An 18,096-nucleotide genomic window follows, 5' to 3' on the forward strand; every position below is an offset into this window, starting at 1 on the left:
CTCGTTTCATACTATGATTCATTCCATTTGCTTTCTGTACTTTCCTACAAGAAATACTGAATTTATATGAAGGAAGACTGAAGCACCAGCAGCCTCTCCTTTCCTAAAAAAAGGAAGAAGGAAGGAAGGGAGTGAGCTAATGATTGTCTTCCTTCCGATTTCTTCCTTTTCTGGCCACTTCCCACTCCTGTCCCCTATCTACTTCTGGTTTGGTACTCCAGTGGTCCCTCTGGTTGCTGGGGAAACTGTTGTGTCTCAAAGGCACCCTAAACTGCAATCTTTCTGGGCAGGGATGGTGTCGCTTCTGTGCTCTCTGTTAATGCCCTACTTGCTATTACAATTGAATCTCTACCAAAACATAACAGTGACAGCCTAAAGAGACGTACCTGTGAGAAGGTTGCTGATATTCCATCTTTCCTGCCATTATATATGTAAATTGCACCTTCTAAGTTATTTTCCTGTGGAGCCCCAATGGCTACATCTGTTAAAACAGGTGTTATATATTTCAGTGGAATGTTAGAGACACACAGCAGTTCATTACCTACACATTCATTTGGATAATGTGTGCTCCAATTTTTTTTTTAGACAGAAAAATAAAGATTTGCTCATGCCAATTGGGAAGATGGCAATATAGTTTTCCCATCTCTGTTAACTGTTTATAGAACAGTCACATATGTTAGTGAAAGAATGGTGGCTTGACAGGGAGGGATGGGGGGAAGCAACATTGGACAGGCAGGGAAGCTCCAAGGTGGGGGAGGAAGCATTCAGCAGGCTATAGTTTGCTCTGCTTTGCTTCAAATGGTTTTCCTCCTGTAGTTTAATGTAAGAAAAGTATTACAGGTAGGGACAGAACAATCTGTCAGTTATGGTTCTTTCTCATTTTGCCAATCTTAAATTCAGTTCCCCACATTTCTGTAGCAATTTGGGATTTTTTTTTAAAAAAAAAAACCACATGAAAATTCTCCAGCATTTTAGTGCAAATTTCTAGTAAAAAACATTTTGGTAAGCAGTTTTGACCAATTTGTTCAAGCAATTTCTCATCATATAATGCATTCTTGTATGTTATTTTCACACGTGCATTCATTTTTATGCACACTTTCTCCTAGCATACGCATCGTTGTAAACATTGTTTGGTTGGCAAAAACTGCATTGCAAAATTCGAGTAAGTGCAAATTTCAGTTCTCATATGGCTTCAGGAAGTGAGAATTTGATCGATTCGGCTTTATATGCGAACTGAATCAAATTTCTCACTCATCCCTAGCCCCAGTAAAATGAGTAGGGCTTCTACAGCACTGTGCATGCATTTAGGCTTTCCAGTTACTCGACACTTCAGCTGCTTCTGTAATAATCAGCTGCCCAGTCTGCTCACTGCCTCACAAGTTATGCCACAGTGAATGTGATTATTTGATACTTAATTTCATTTTGCATTCAAAGGGAAATGTAGAAGGGTCCCCCAGTAACTAAGAGAATGCGATAAATGTTGGTGGCATTTGATCATTATGTTGTCAATAAAGAGTTCTAGGCAGAAGTTTTATGTGCAAGAAACACAAAACAATTTTAGCAGACCCAGCTGAACTTAAAACAGCAGTTTTGGTATTCTATATGTATATGCCATTTAACACAAAAGCCAGTAATTTTTTAACACCATTTACTGACTCAGATTTCCTGCCCATCCCTTATTACAGGACACACTTCTCATCTGTTCCATTTCTTTCTCAGGAGTGCAACTTTGCGTTCAGAATTTAATCTTATTACACTGTAATAAAGGGAAAGTGACAAAGCATAGTGGCTCCCTCTCTTGTAACAACTACACTGACAATCTATTCAGGAGGCACTTCTGGTCTTATAGAAATAGCAAGTGCAGTTGCAGATTTACATGAAGCACACAAACATTTGTAATGGTACTTCACAATCTTTTAATTGAGAGTTATCTTTGTTTAAAAGAATTCACAGAAGACATGCCCATCACCCCAAATAGCAAAACAAGCCCAGCTAGCATCCTCATGACCCCTAGATGAAGTCAGCATTCTTAAAAAACGAAACACCATGGTCATTTCTTGCATAGACTACTGGAAGCATTCTGTAGTCAGGATTTTATTTTCAATAGAATTAAAATCTATTTTCTACCTAACCATACCAGATGTTGTTTTTTTCTAGTTTAATGCTGCATCCTATCCCAAGTTTTCAGGTTAGAATGGGATAACTAATAACTTATTTTCCCTCTTCTCATTCCTTCTTTCTTCCTAAATCTCTGCATTCTATCCATGTCATCTTCAAGTTCAATGTTTTCCATCTCTCTAGTTACAGCCCATTTCAAATATTAATTTTTGTAGACACCATAGCTTCTGAAAAATCCTCTTTGATATGGTTGCTCTTGATATCAAATCGTATAACATGGAAGGGTCAATCACACAAGTCACCAGAATTGTGTAACTATTTCCCAGCTCATTAGTATATGGCCCAAATATCTGAGAGATATTGACACGAGTAAAAAACAATGCAGCCTATGCAGAGTGCAAACTGCAGTCCCTAGCCTCCACTACTAAGCGACAACTAAGTCCTGTCAGCTCTCATCACAAAGGTGCCTGGTGAAAGGGAACAGTTTGTACAGTGCAGGCACATTCCTCCAACTGCCTGTGCAGGGCAGGGCATCACTGTGCACCATCAGAGTCCACTATAGGCCACTCCTCATAAGCAAAACTCTGAACTTCATGCATCACGTGAACAAGACCTTCTCTTCCCTTGTCAGCCACACTTGCCAATGGTGGCCAGTAAGTGAATAGCACCTTCTTGGTGTCTGCAGCAATAATAACTAGGAATAAGAGTGCATATTACTGCAGACACTACAACATATTACATTCTCATAGGAACATAGGAAGCTGTGTGAGACATAAGCTGTATGAGTAGACCACTGGTCTAGCTAGCTCAGTATTGCCTACACTGGCTGGCAACAGCTCTCTAGGATTTCAGGCAGGGGTCTCTCCCGCCCCTACCTGGAGATGCTGTGGATTGAACCTGGAAAGGCAGGTGCTCTGCCACTGAGAAACTGTATCTCCTTATTCTCTCCCTCTCCCCACACACAATTTTTACTAAATAATTTGCTACTGGCCCCTTCGTTCTCTTTCACCATTCATATCTCACAGACATATCTCACATCTTTCCATGCCTGTGGGTGATAATTTTGGGGGTTTCCCCCAATATACATTGCAATTTACATCAGAAAATATGAATTTTCTCAAATTTCTCACTAGCCTCTTACAACGTTAAGAATTACTGATTATTGTAAACATTTGCTGGGTTTTTGACATGACATAAGAACATAAGAAGAGCCTGCTGGATCAGGCCCGTGGCCCATCTAGTCCAGCATCCTGTTCTCACAGCGGCCAACCAGGTGCCTGGGGGAAGCCCGCAAGCAGGACCTGAGTGCAAGAACACTCTCCCCTCCTGAGGCTTCCAGCAACTGGTTTTCAGAAGCATGCTGCCTCTGACTAGGGTGGCAGAGCACAGCCATCATGGCTAGTAGCCATTGATAGCCCTGTCCTCCATGAATTTGTCTAATCTTCTTTCAAAGCCATCCAAGCTGGTGGCCATTACTGCATCTTGTGGGAGCAAATTTCATAAACTATGCGCTGAGTAAAGAAGTACTTCCTTTTGTCTGTCCTGAATCTTCCAACATTCAGCTTCTTTGAATGTCCACGAGTTCTAGTATTATGAGAGAGGGAGAAGAACTTTTCTCTATCCACTTTCTCAATGCCATGCAAAATTTTATACACTTCTATCATGTCTCCTCTGACCCGCCTTTTCTCTAAACTAAAAAGCCCCAAATGCTGCAACCTTTCCTCGTAAGGGAGTCGCTCCATCCCCTTGATCATTCTGGTTGCCCTCTTCTGAACCTTTTCCAACTCTATAATATCCTTTTTGAGATGAGGCGACCAGAACTGTACACAGTATTCCAAATGCGGCCGCACCATAGATTTATACAACGGCATTATGATATCGGCTGTTTTATTTTCAATACCTTTCCTAATTATCGCTAGCATGGAATTTGCCTGTTTCCTCCGAGGAGCTCAAGGTGATGTACAAGCATGGTTCTCTCCCTCCCGATTTTTGTCCTCACAACAACCCTGTGAGGTAGGTTAAGCTGACAGCCAGTAATTGGCCCAAGGTTACCCAGTGAGCTTTATGGCTGAGCAGGGATTTGAACCCTGGTCTCCCGGGAAACAGAGGGAACCAAAACTGACATATCTTTCCATTCCTAATGCAGAGCAGATTATATTTTTTATTTATTTATTTGTTATTTGATTTATATCCCGCCCTTCCTTCCAGCAGGAGCCCAGGGCGGCAAACAAAAGCACATCACATCAAAACATCATAAAAACACATCAAAACCACAAAAAATATGTGGCATAAAAACACATCAAAACATCATAAAAACAGACCTTAACATACACCAAAACAAAACTTTAAAAACATTTTTTTAAAAGCTTTAAAAACATCTTTTAAAAAAAGGTTTAAAAACATATTGTTGTGTTTTTTTTAAAAAAAAACATATTAAAAAGCAATTCCAACACAGACGCAGACTGGGATAGGTCTCAGCTTAAAAGGCTTGTTGAAAGAGGAGCATGTTCAAAAGGCACCGAAAAGATAGCAGAGATGGCGCCTGCCTAATATTCAAAGGGAGGGAATTAAGAACATAAGAACATAAGAACATAAGAAGAGCCTGTTGGATCAGGCCAGTGGCCCATCTAGTCCAGCATCCTGTTCTCACAGTGGCCAACCAGGTGCCTGGGGGAAGCCCGCAAGCAGGACCCGAGTGCAAGAACCTTTCCTCGTAAGGGAGTCGCTCCATCCCCTTGATCATTCTGGTTGCCCTCTTCTGAACCTTTTCCAACTCTATAATATCCTTTTTGAGATGAGGCGACCAGAACTGTACACAATATTCCAAATGCGGCCGCACCATAGATTTATACAACGGCATTATGATATTGGCTGTTTTATTTTCAATACCTTTTCTAATTATCGCTAGCATGGAATTTGCCTTTTTCACAGCTGCCGCACACTGGGTCGACATTTTCATCGTGCTGTCCACTACAACCCCGAGGTCTCTCTCCTGGTCAGTCACCGCCAGTTCAGACCCCATGAGCGTATATGTGAAATTAAGATGTTTTGCTCCAATATGCATACTTTTACACTTGTTTATACTGAATTGCATTTGCCATTTTTCCGCCCATTCACTCAGTTTGGAGAGGTCTTTTTGGAGCTCTTCGCAATCCCTTTTTGTTTTAACAACCCTGAACAATTTAGTGTCGTCAGCAAACTTGGCCACTTCACTGCTCACTCCTAATTCTAGGTCATTAATGAACAAGTTGAAAAGTACAGGTCCCAATACCGATCCTTGAGGGACTCCACTTTCTACAGCCCTCCATTGGGAGAACTGTCCATTTATTCCTACTCTCTGCTTTCTGCTTCTTAACCAATTCCTTATCCACAAGAGGACCTCTCCTCTTATTCCATGACTGCTAAGCTTCCTCAGAAGCCTTTGGTGAGGTACCTTGTCAAACGCTTTTTGAAAGTCTAAGTACACTATGTCCACTGGATCACCTCTATCTATATGCTTGTTGACACTCTCAAAGAATTCTAATAGGTTACTGAGACAGGACTTTCCCTTGCAGAAGCCATGCTGGCTCTGCTTCAGCAAGGCTTGTTCTTCTATGTGCTTAGTTAATCTAGCTTTAATTATACTTTCTACCAGTTTTCCAGGGACAGAAGTTAAGCTAACTGGCCTGTAATTTCCGGGATCCCCTCTGGATCCCTTTTTGAAGATTGGCGTTACATTTGCCACTTTCCAGTCCTCAGGCACGGAGGAGGACCCAAGGGACAAGTTATATATTTTAGTTAGCAGATCAGCAATTTCACATTTGAGTTCTTTGAGAACTCTCGGGTGGATGCCATCCGGGCCCGGTGATTTGTCAGTTTTTATAGTCCATTAAGCTTAGAACTTCCTCTCTCGTTACCACTATTTGTCTCAGTTCCTCAGAATCCCTTCCTGCAAATGTTAGTTCAGGTTCAGGGATCTGCGCTATATCTTCCACTGTGAAGACAGATGCAAAGAATTCATTTAGCTTCTCTGCAATCTCCTTATCGTTCTTTAGTACACCTTTGACTCCCTTATCATCGAAGGGTCCAATTGTCTCCCTAGATGGTCTCTTGCTTTGAATGTATTTATAGAATTTTTTGTTGTTGGTTTTTATGTTCTTAGCAATGTGCTCCTCAAAATCTTTTTTAGATTATTGTCTTCTTGCATTTCTTTTGCCAGAGTTTATGTTCTTTTTTATTTTCTTCATTCGGACAAGACTTCCATTTTCTGAAGGAAAGACTTTTTGCCTCTAAGAGCTTCCTTGACTTTGCTCGTTAATGGTTCATGGGATGTGCTCGTTATGGTTCATTTTTTTCTGTTTCTGTTATTTGAATGCTATCTAAAGATAAAATCTGAAAGGGACCCAATTTGTTAAAAGTTGTACACATGCATAGTTCATCATTCCTATTTAAAAAAGCTTACAATAGGCAATGAAACGAGGTATGTATAGATAGTTCCACTTTCAGTAGGTTTAGGAGAAGGGGGGGAAATAATTCCCAGGAAATAGCTCTAGTTTAATATTGTACAGTTTTACCTACAAAACAAATGTTAATTAAGCAGATTCAGAGGAGACTGTGAAATGTTAATCTTGCTCAAGTTGCCTAGCAAATATATTTAGCTATTCAGTACATTAATGCTCATATAAGGAGACCAGAAGATGATAAAAGAAATATTAAGGGGCGAGAATGAAAGTCATTATGCAAGCAATGCCTAAGGGTTATGATTAAATCAAAATGGCAAGTGCTATAGATTAAAGAAAATTAAAAACAATGTCAAACAAATACAAATTTATTTAGCAGAGGCTGTAGAAATACTACAGCCAGCTGATTGAAACTCATTTATTCAAAATCAGTCTTCTTAGAAATGGGTTTCTCTCACTTTCTCTTCGTGTGTGTGTGCGTGTATGTGCCCACGCGCGCATCCAGGAACATTCAATGACTTATGGAATTTGCTGCCACATAATGCAGCAATGCCCACTACCTTAGGCAAGCATTTACAGAATTAGACAGAGCCATGGATGATGGGCCTGTCAAGGACTATTAACTACAACGGGGCTCTGGAGTAGGGATGTGCTAGAATTCCACCCAATTTGGATTTGGTACTGAATTTTCCATGAATTCACTTATTCTCTGTCACTGAGGATTGGATTCTAATGTAGAAAATTTCAGCAGTTATTTTTGAAAACGGGCTTTTAAAAAAAACTACCTCTAAAAGAATGGTAATTTATCAATATTTCCTTTTAAAATATCAATATTTTCTTCACAATATAGGTATTTTTAAAGCAGATGCAGAACGAACTCGAATCGATGCCAGCTTGTCAGGTCGACACAATGCTTTCAAACTGGCACTGGCCAATGTATCCCATCCCTATTCTAGAGATGGTGACAGATGAAGGAGTTTTACTGGGGCAGTACACTGCATTCAATGCAGGTTTCCTAAGGCAAGCCCAGGGAGGAGAAAAGCCTCTCTTGGAGTAAAGGATTCACATGAACTTGATTTACAAGTTTAACTTATCCCTTCTCTTTTTTAAAGGTTTAAGTAAAATGGTGACATAAATGTTCTGGGAATAGCTGGAAGAAGAGTTCAACAGAAAGAAAATGTAAAGAGCCCAGCACAACCCTCAGTGCTTCCAAGACCATGCCTCTGCACTTGGGCCGTTTCCCTCTTGGAATACCAGAGTCACAAACTTCCAGCTTGACATCACTGCCGTTATCAGGGATGGACAGATCATCCTGTTTCTGTTCCATGCCAGTTTGTCATGTGTTTAATCATATCCATTCCATCTCATGTTCTGCGGATTTTTTTCAAAAATGAAAAATCCACATTTAAACTGTATGCAGTTTTGCATACACTTTCCTTTAAAATACACATTTCAATAAAATATGCATTTTTATATTATTTTTTAAACTGAAGCTGTATTGCAAAATTTAGAGAAGTGTACAACCTGATTGTTAACTGTGTTCTGATCTACGTCAAAGTCCAGAAACTGCAAATTAGCTCAGTTCACTTGAAAATGCAGACTGAACAAAATTATCTATCCCTAGGCCTTATCAATCTGAGCTCTTACGGGGGATAAGTCAACTGCCTGTTCTGGACAGGGTTGCACTCCCTCTAAAGGAGCAAGTCCGCAGTCTGGGGGTATTCCTTGATCCATCTTTGTCATTAGAGGCCCAGCTGACCTCTGTGACCAGGAGTGCCTTCTACCAGCTTCAGCTGCTTTGCCAGCTGCAACTCCTGGACTCGGAAAGCCTGATCACAACAGTCCATGAATTAGTAACTTCAAGCATCTCTTACTGTAACTTGCTTCATATAGGGCTGCCCTTGTATCTCATCTGGAAACTGCAGCTAGTGCAGAATGCAGTGGCCAGACGGCTCACAGGTGCAAGTTACTTGCACCATGTTTCTCTGCTGCTGAGAGAGCTGCATTGGTTAGCAGTTTGCTACCTGGCCAAGTTCAAGGTTCCTGTGTTAACTGACAAAGCCCTAAACATCTTATGGACTATCTAATTTCTTATGCTCCACCTTGTTCACTGACATCATCTGATGGGGCCCAAGGTTCAGATGACTTTTACCAGGGACTGAGCCTTTAGTGCAGCAGGCCCTGCCCTGTGAAACTCCTTGCTGATAGAGGTTTGGCAGGAGTCATCCCTGCTTGCTTTCAGATGTCTTCCGGAAATAGTATTATTCAGATGGGCCTTCCAAACCTGAGATGCTTTGTTAATCAGCTTTTACTGATGTGCTTGATGTTCTTATTGTTTTTATTGTAGTATTATGTTTTTAGGTTGTATACCACCTTGCAATATTTTATATGAAAGTGTGGTTTAAAAATATTTAAAACAACAAACAAATAGACTGAGCTACTAAAGGTAAGGAAAAGAAGGCTGCCATCTCTAAGTGTTGGTGGCTACTGTTTTTATATCAGGGGAACAGGCAAGTATTCCTTCCCAAAGCAAATCATAATTCCTGCAGCAATCCTGCATGCTGGTTAGATTAATACCTAGCCACCCATCCCAGGCTAGTTTCCCCAAGTGCCATGCTACTGGCCCTTCAGAAATGCATGCTGGCACACTGAGGTCCCACATGCTTTCAGCACTAACCCGCTTTGCATTTTTCCCTCCTCAACATTCCAAGCCTATCTCTCATCCAGGGCCTGCTTAGATTTATGAATGTTTCAGTGACTGTCACCTCTGTAGCCTAGTTAAAGCTGGAGAATGTTAAGAGCTGTACACTCTGAGTCCTAACTGCTGAATATAAGTTTGCCACCACTCTCTCAATTAAACTTCCATACATGCCCAAAGACACCCTGGATGAGGATAGCATGTGAAGTGTAGGGAGCTTGCTCCAAGTAAAATGTCCCAACAGTTTTAGGAGAACTGTCCCTTATTGGTCTGTAATGGGTTGATTCCACAATAAGAGGCTTCAAAATCACAATTATGCTTTATGTTCTTCCAAAACTCTCCTTTAGAATGAACTCTCAGAATTTATTCTTCATATCTGGATACCTGAAGGCGACAGAAATGATAGCAAAATTATCACTAGAGTCACTCTAGCAATCCCAATAGATAATTCTGCAGTATTCCACTGTTGTCTCGGGTATGAGAAAGGACACTAATTTAAACATCTCTAAGCAGCCAATTAGAACTTTTGTTATGGGTAGGGCATTTAAAAGGTAAATGAAAGGAACTGGTTTTAAGCAAACTAAAATTTATTTATGCGCCTGAGTGGTTTTATTCCTACAGAAAACTCAAAGACATAAAAGTAACAGTCTTCACTATTACCTAAAGCACCAACATGGTTGTCTGAATAGCTAAAGTAAATGATCCAAGCAGAAAGAGAAGTAGAATGTGTTGCTTCAAAATGCATCAAACTTAAAAAAAAATCAGGGTTTTATTTACAAAAGTAGTTTTCAGTCTCTAAAAGAATGGTGTCACTTCATGCACGCAAAATGCAGAAAATGAAAATATCTATCAATTAAACATTTTGCAGTGCAAGCCACAAGCCAGACTAAGGAGCTTAAATTAACCGAGGCTTCAATCCTATACAAACTTCAGTAAGCTCCACTCAATTCCATACAACACACACACATACACACCCCATATAAAGTTTCATAAATGTTGTATAATAATAGCTAGCATAATAGTTTTAAATCATTAGTAAGTTATGCCTCTCTCATACTTAAGGCTTATTGTGAATCACTTCCATCTTAACTAAATCAATATGAATAATACTTTTTTCTATTTATACATATTTACAATTCAGAACCTCCCAAATTCAGTAATTTAACATCTACATTTACCCTTAAAACTTTATATTTTATTCCATAATAGTTCAGCATTCTAAAGTAGACAAATCACAAGAAAACTAACTGAAGAACCATACATAAGAATAATACATAAAATCCTATGTGTATGTACTTACATGTGTGCATATAATATTTATCAATCTGGCAATGGTTACCTTACTATAGGGGTTCTCAAACTGTGGTCCGTGGACCACCAGTGGTCCATGAGCTTCATTCAGGTGGTCCATGGGATGTCTGCATTAAATATTCATATTGATTTTTAATTGTATTTTTATGGGTTCTTTTATTTCTTATATTGTAGTTTATGGTATCACAATTTGTATTCTATGGACTATAAACTGTAATACAACAAAATATAAGAAATAAAAGCAATAAAATACAATTAAAAATCATTCAGCATCTAGCACAGTGTATTACAATTGCTACAACAGGCAGAATTTTAATTAAATGGTCCACCAACATCACTGGCAATTTTCAAGGGGTCCTTGGGGGGGAAAGTTTGGAAACCACCGTCTTACTAGACTGTACACTATATTTCATCTGGTACTGTATATGGATTGTACCTTGCGCTACACTGTGCCAGTACAAAATGAACAGATTCAATTTCTCAGGAAACTGATCATCCCTCTGCCTACAATTCTTTGACCCATTAATTTGTTAATTTAGTTATATAAGCTATATTTCAAATTCTTATTAGCCACACCTACACTAAATGTGGATCTGATTTTTCTATTCCCAATATGTTTATTTATTTATTAAACTTCTGTCTTGCCCTTCCTCCCAGTGCAGCAAACAAAAACACTAAAAACACTCTAAAATATTTTAAAAACAAAAGACTTTAAAACACATTAAAACAAAAATCCTTAAACTTAAAAAAAAAGCTTTAAAAACATTTTAAAAAGCAATGTCAACACAGATGCAGACTGGGATATGGTAGCCATACAAGTTGCTGTTAATAAATGAGCAGTCACCTTAAGATCTCTTGAGGTACAATTCTTTTAAGATATTTGAACAATTTGACTTCCGGGAAGGGTGACTTAGCCTGTGCCTGCTTTTGAGACGGGCTCCTGCCTCAAAAGAAGCTTATTCAGATATATCAGTCAGTTTTTTCTTTTTTTTTTGACTGATTAAACTTCTCCCGGGTAGGGAGAAACGAAGAGATTAACCTCAAAGCCTATTTTTGTTGGGACGACCAGATCTCATTAATTTATGGGACGAGGTCCAGCCGACGAAGGTGGGACGGATTTTCAACAGCAAGCTCTATCTGTTAAAGCGAACGTTCATCTTATCTTCTAAGAGAGAACGCACTAACAGGCAAGCACCCTTCTTTCTATATTTTTCTTTTACTTGACTTAAATTGTTGCTGTTTAAAAGAGATTTGCCAGATTGATTGGTTTTTGACATCTCACTGGGGAGCCGTAACTTCTCTCTGCTACGCACTAATTAATAGCTTATCTCTGTTTTTGTTGCAAAAAGCTGTCCTGGATTTGCATTCTAAAGATACACACAGAAGAGGGATTTCTATTCCAGATTTTTATTTTGAAAAATATTATACTGTTTTGAGACTACTCTCTTTTTGGTCTATTTTATTTTGACGAATCTGTTTCTTGACGATTGCCATTAATTGCTTCGATCCTGGGAACTGCATTTTGTTTACTTAACTATTGGAGAGATAAGGCTGTCTGCTCTGTTTATACTGTGATGTCACCAAGTTTGGAGTATTAACCCAATTGTTGCTGAAATAAGAAGTGGTTTTCCTATATTTTTCTTTTAAAATGGCAATTAAGAAAGTGGCTGAGAATCTGGAAATAACTATGTTTCAGAGAATAATGAATGAGATTGAGATAACGAAAATTGAATTGAGTAAAATGAAGCAGGAGATTAAAGATATAAGGGTCCCTGTGAGAGAGGTGACCCTGGAAGGGGTCCCTGTGAGAGAGGAGACCCCGGAGATTGGAATAGGGGTCCCTGTGAGAGAGGAGACCCTGGAGACTGGAATAGGGGTCCCTGTGAGAGAGGAGATCCCGGAGATTGGAACAAACGTGGAACAGGAACAAGATTTGGAGTCTATGGACTTTAGAAATAAAATCTATTGTTTGGAACTCAATGTTATCTCTGAAGAAACTAATGAAGATTCTAGAGATAAAGTTATCAATGGCATGGATTATCTTCTGGACTGGAATGATGTGATGGAGCCCAATATAGAGAAAATCTATGGAATTAACTGCAGCCATGTGACAATGGAAAAACTTTTAAGAGATGACCCAGTGTATTTTGAAAAAAAGAACAGAGATATGATTTTACAGCAGTATTTCAGCAACTTATTCAGAATGGATGGCAAGAAAATATTTGGGATAGAGGTAATTCCCATCAGACTCTTATTATATGACTATGGCTTTGACAGCAAGATTATTATGGAATACTGATAATGGAAGATTGGATATTGAAATTACTGGACTTAACAAGACTACTGAAGATGGAAGATGGAAAATGGAACTAATAGAGATAATAGAACAATGGCTACTGAAATTACTGAACCTAACAGATTCTGATGTGATGGATTAATTGAAATGTTTATTTTGACTATGGTTATGACAATAAGATTATCATAATTAGTAATGAGATGGATTAATCGATATGCTTATCTGGAAAAAAAAATTGATAGATATATTTCTTAAAGAATTGAAACCTCTCTTTGACTTTTTGTGGAAAGAATAAAGTAATGTTTATGAGATTTGATGATTAAGTAAGATAACTACTGGAGGAAAGTGATTTTATAATATGACTTAAGAGACAGGATTGCTATATATTATAGACTTATAACTGATTTGATCTTTGACAAATGGGAAGTCAATATTTTATTCTTTATTTTTTATTTTTGTTTTGTTTTTTTTCTTCTTTTCTTTTTTTCTTTTTGTTTAACTATTTTTGATTTTGTTTTTTGTCTTTGAATGTTTTATGATTTTGTCTTGTATGTTTTATGAAAATCTGAATAAAAATTATTGAAAAAAAAAAAAAAGATATTTGAACAATTTAACTGAAGGATCTTTTGGTAAATCATAGCCAATGCATTGTTTTTTAATTACTATTATTTCTGTCAATACTAAATATCAGTATCTTACATATAGGACTTAGGCTGCAATCCAATATATGTCTACTCATAAGTAAGCGCTATTGGGTTCAACTGGACTTACTCCCAGGTAAGTGTGTATTGCATTGCAGCCTTACTTGTCAGTAAACATGCATAGGATTGCACTGTCAGTGGACTTTGCTCCCATTACGTCAGAGTATATCCCACTGATTTCAATGGAACGTAACTTTCAAAGATCCTCAGTCCTGAAGCCTGAGCATGCTTTGCACTCTTCAGATCCCAGGTTCAATTAGAAATGAAACTGATCAGACTAAAAATAATTCTCAGGTAAATTCTCCTAGCTTAAAGCTTTCTTGTAAAAATTTGAGCATTTCTGTCATTTTTCAGTGTTTCAAGAATGCTTTCAAGTCTACAAAATGTAACATGAGTAGCAGGTTCCATTTCTACATAGGCAAGTCATAGGAATAATACCTGGTCATCCAAAGAAAATTCAGACTTCAATCTCCCTTTCTAAATCCCCTACTATCCATCCCCTTCCTTTCAATTGATATTACCATTGATTTTTAAAGAAATACCTTCAAATCCATCATTATCAATGTCTCCTAAGTTGGCAATGGCATCTCCAAACCTCGCTGCATACAAATTGCTCCCAGCCAGTGCCATCTCCAGCTCTAGCATCTTTCCTTCCTAGAGAGAAACAAATAGTAATTCTGAATTATAATGGGATTTCTACTGTATGGGGATACATTAAGGATTCAGAAGAGAAACAGCCCATGCCAAAATTTTCATCACACGAGTGACCAACATGCTACACACACACAAAGAACATACTAGCCTCTGTCCTCCATAAGAGGAAAACAAGAGTTTCTGTGCGGAGCATGATTCAGCTAAAGACAAGTACTTGGAAACCAATGAAACTTCAGGCAAGAGAATGAAGTAGATGCTTGAACATTCCCATGGAAATCAATGCAGCAATATATCATTATTTATATATTGTAATCAGCATAAAGCCTTTATTTTACGCATTTCACCAGATTCATATGAAATCCTGCTACTCTTTAGATATTGTTCTACAAATAAGAGGTTAACTGGCTTTTGCACTACACGGCATATATAACCCCATCCACTCATTCTCTCTCCTGACCTGTAGACAATTACTACTGTGCGAGGGGGAAACTGGGGACAAGCTTTTAGCCCTATTTGCATATCCCTATCACCAAACCCACAGGCTCCCTCCGGAACATCCCTATCACCAGTTCCCCCTTCACATGTTGGGGAGCTGAATGTCTGTAGCAGGGAGCCTGTTCGACTGCCAGCCTTATATTCTATAACCTTTAATCATGAAGAGAGTCTGTTTTGATAGAGCAGGTTCATCTTTGCAGACATTCAGTCCCTAGCACATTGGGGAGGTGGGGGAGGCTACAGGTAGCAATGGATTAATCTGTTAATTTCAGTTTCTCATTTCTCCACTCTTAAGTTCAGTTTTCCTCATTTCTGCATTAGTTTGCAATTTCCTTATTGTCAGGGGTCTGTTGACATCAACTCCAGGAAATGGAGTTTTAGACCCTTCGGAGGCCCACTGTGAATTGTTTGCACATTTTTGAGGGTAGAATTGCTCACCTCTATAGCAGTCTTGATGCCCCATCCACACCTACTGTAGTCCCCAATGAGGTGTCCAGTGCAACGTCTGCTGCAATTTCTTGGGAACAGATTCAGTTGATGTGGCCTGATGACGTGGACAAAGTGCTTGCAACAATACGGCCAGCAATGTGTCCTCTCGACCCTTGCCCTTCTTGGCTTATTAAAGCTTGCCAAGGGGGTTTGACCGAGTGGATCCAGGGTGTGGTCAATGCATCATTGCGGGAGGGAGTGGTTCCAGCTGCCTTGAAAGAGGCGGTGATTTGACTACACCTGAAAAAGGCCACCTTGGACCCATTGGTTTGTGACAACTACCGCCCAGTCGCAAATACCCCCTTCTTAGGGAAGGTGATTGAGAGGGTTGTGGCACAGCAATTGCAAATACTCTTGGATGAAACAGATTATCTTGACCCATTCCAGGCTAGGTTCAGGCCTTGTTTTGGGGACTGAATCAGCCTTTGTCACCCTAATGGATGACCTTTATCGGGAGAAGGACAGGGGGAGTGCAACCCTGTTATTATTGATTTCTTGGCGGCTTTTGATACCATTGACCATGTGGTGGGCTGTCTGAGGGCCAATAAACTGAATCCCAATCCTGGCAAGATGGAGACACTGTGGGTTGGTGGTTCCCATGTTTGGATAATTGGTTAGTTGCCTGCTTTGGATGGTGTCATACTTCCTCTGCGAGAGCAGGTCTGTAATCTGGGTGTGTTCCTGGATCCATCTTTGTTGCTAGAGGCCCAGGTGACCTCCGTGGCTAGGAGTGCCTTTCACCAGCTTCGAATAGTAAGACAGTTGTGGCCGTTTCTGGACAGGGATAGCCTGACCACTGTTATCCATGCACTGGTAACCTCCAGCTTGGATTACTGTAATGCACTCTGTGCAGGGCTACCCTTGAGGTTGGTCTGGAAGCTGCAACTGGTGCAAAATGTGGCAGATAGACTGCTCACTGGAGCAGGTTATTGCCAACATGTCATCCCACTACTGAAAGAATTGCACTGCTTACCTATTAGCTACTGGTCCAACTTCAAGGTTCTAGTTTTGGAGTACAAAGCCCTATACAGCTTGGCACCAGGATACCTGAAAGACCGTCTTACCCCTTATATACCCAATCGATCACAGGTGAGGGTCTCCTGCAGATATCATCTTATCAGGAGGTCCGTACCGCACAACATAGGAAATGGACCTTTAGTGTAGTGTTACCAACCCTATGGAATTCCCTCCCCTTAAATATTAGACAGGCACCATCTCTGTTATCTTTTCGGTGCCTACTGAAGATCTTCCTCTTTCAACAAGCCTTTTAAGTAAAGACCTTATCCCAGTCTGCATCTGTGTTGGAATTGCTTTTTAATATATTTTTAAACTCTTTTTTTGGTTAAAACTTTTAAAAAAATGTTTGTAAAGATGTTTTGTTTTAATATGTTTTTAATGGTTGTTGCTTTTTAATATATTTTAAAGTCTGTTTTTATGATGTTTTAAAGTGTTTTAGTGCTTTTGTTTGCCGCCCTGGGCTCCTACTGGGAGAAATGGCAGGATATAAGTCAAATTAAAATAATTTAAAAAATAAATACAAATTTTAAAAATCCTCTTGAAATTCATCAGCATTTTAATGCAAATTTCTCCTAGTATGTTTTTGCATGCTGTTTGGCCTGTTGATATACACATTTTTTGCAAGCAATTTCCCCAAACTTATGCCTTTTTGTACTCATCATTTGGTTGGAGAACTGCATCACAAAATTCGAAGAAGTGCAAGATTTGAATGACAGGCTGTGTTTTGGTTTGCATATCATTTTGGAAAGTGCAAATTTGTGCACATTAAAATCCAAACCAAATTTCCTTCCCCATCCCTAGGTGCAGGCACAGTGACAAGGAGGTGAGGGGTGTGATGAGGCCAATGGGCTCATCCTTACTAGCCCACTTACATGACAGTCATCCTGGCAAGGGAGGGGGTGAGAATAGGCAACCAGGGTTAAAGGATATCTGAAAGAGAAGAAGTGCCAGCGCTCAAGCTGCTGGGTGCCCAAGAAGGGAGGAGGAATGGCTACTTCCACTTTAGGCAACCAGCTGTGAGGCACATTTCTTCCTAGGTGAAAGAAGAGGAAGCAGTAGAAGCAACCAGAGGAAGTGAACAAGTGGGAAGCAAAAATTCAGGATAACAGGGTTTGGTTCTCAGGTACAACAGGAAATTAGAACTCAAAGGGTATTCACAGTGCAGTGAATTTCTCTCCTTTATTAAGTGTGCGTCTTCACAGTGTTTTTTAATTATTTTCCCCTATACTGAGAAAACTCAAAGCCAGTCTACAAAACCATGGGATAATGTTGCAGAACTGCTTGCATATTGCACCACCTTACAGTTCAGGTAGTAAACTGCACCACAGATGGGGTGAAAAAATCCCTACACAGAGGGGAAAAACCTAGATCTCAAGCAGAGTAGTTCTAGCCTAGCACATCTAGGCTGATGCACCACTTTTCTACATTTAGTGTGGGGAGGATTAAATGATTCCCCGCCTGCACTCTGAGGTGCAGAATATCCAAAAATAGGCTTACTGTGTAATCTTTCATGTGTGTAACTGAGGCTGTGGCTCTGTATTCCAGACAGGCTCCAGGTCTTTGCCCTTATTTAAATTAATCTTGGTCTTTTCTGTACAGATTCCTATGAGATAAAAGGTTTGCTCCTAATATATGATGGGTCAATGAATGCCTAGGATTCCCAATTTTTTGCTGGTAGGGTTTCTGTGATAAAACAAGTGAAATTCATCAGGGCAAACTTTCCCCATTACCTCATCTCCATGTTAGAAAAGCCTTTACTACTTCCATCTCTGCCTCGAGGGAGCTGTCAAAGGCACAAGAGCCCAGTGGGTAAAGCTGGTCCTATGAATGGGGCATCAGTCATCCCTTTGAATCAAACTACAAAATCTTCATTTTAAC

General features: G+C 39.5%; 1 protein-coding gene across 2 annotated transcripts in view; it reads right to left on the minus strand.

Moving 5' to 3' along the window:
• ITGA4 (integrin subunit alpha 4) overlaps nt 1–18,096 on the minus strand; it is a 98,826-nt gene that overhangs the window by 53,026 nt on the left and 27,704 nt on the right. For both annotated transcript variants that reach the window (XM_061608290.1, XM_061608289.1), the window contains 2 exons: nt 14,106–14,217; nt 387–481 (listed from right to left, as the gene is read on the minus strand). In XM_061608290.1, the coding sequence (XP_061464274.1) occupies nt 387–481; nt 14,106–14,217 (207 nt within the window). The remainder of the gene's footprint in view (nt 1–386; nt 482–14,105; nt 14,218–18,096) is intronic.

The sequence above is a fragment of the Rhineura floridana genome, chromosome 2 (assembly GCF_030035675.1).
Source record: "Rhineura floridana isolate rRhiFlo1 chromosome 2, rRhiFlo1.hap2, whole genome shotgun sequence".
Taxonomy (NCBI): domain Eukaryota; kingdom Metazoa; phylum Chordata; class Lepidosauria; order Squamata; family Rhineuridae; genus Rhineura; species Rhineura floridana.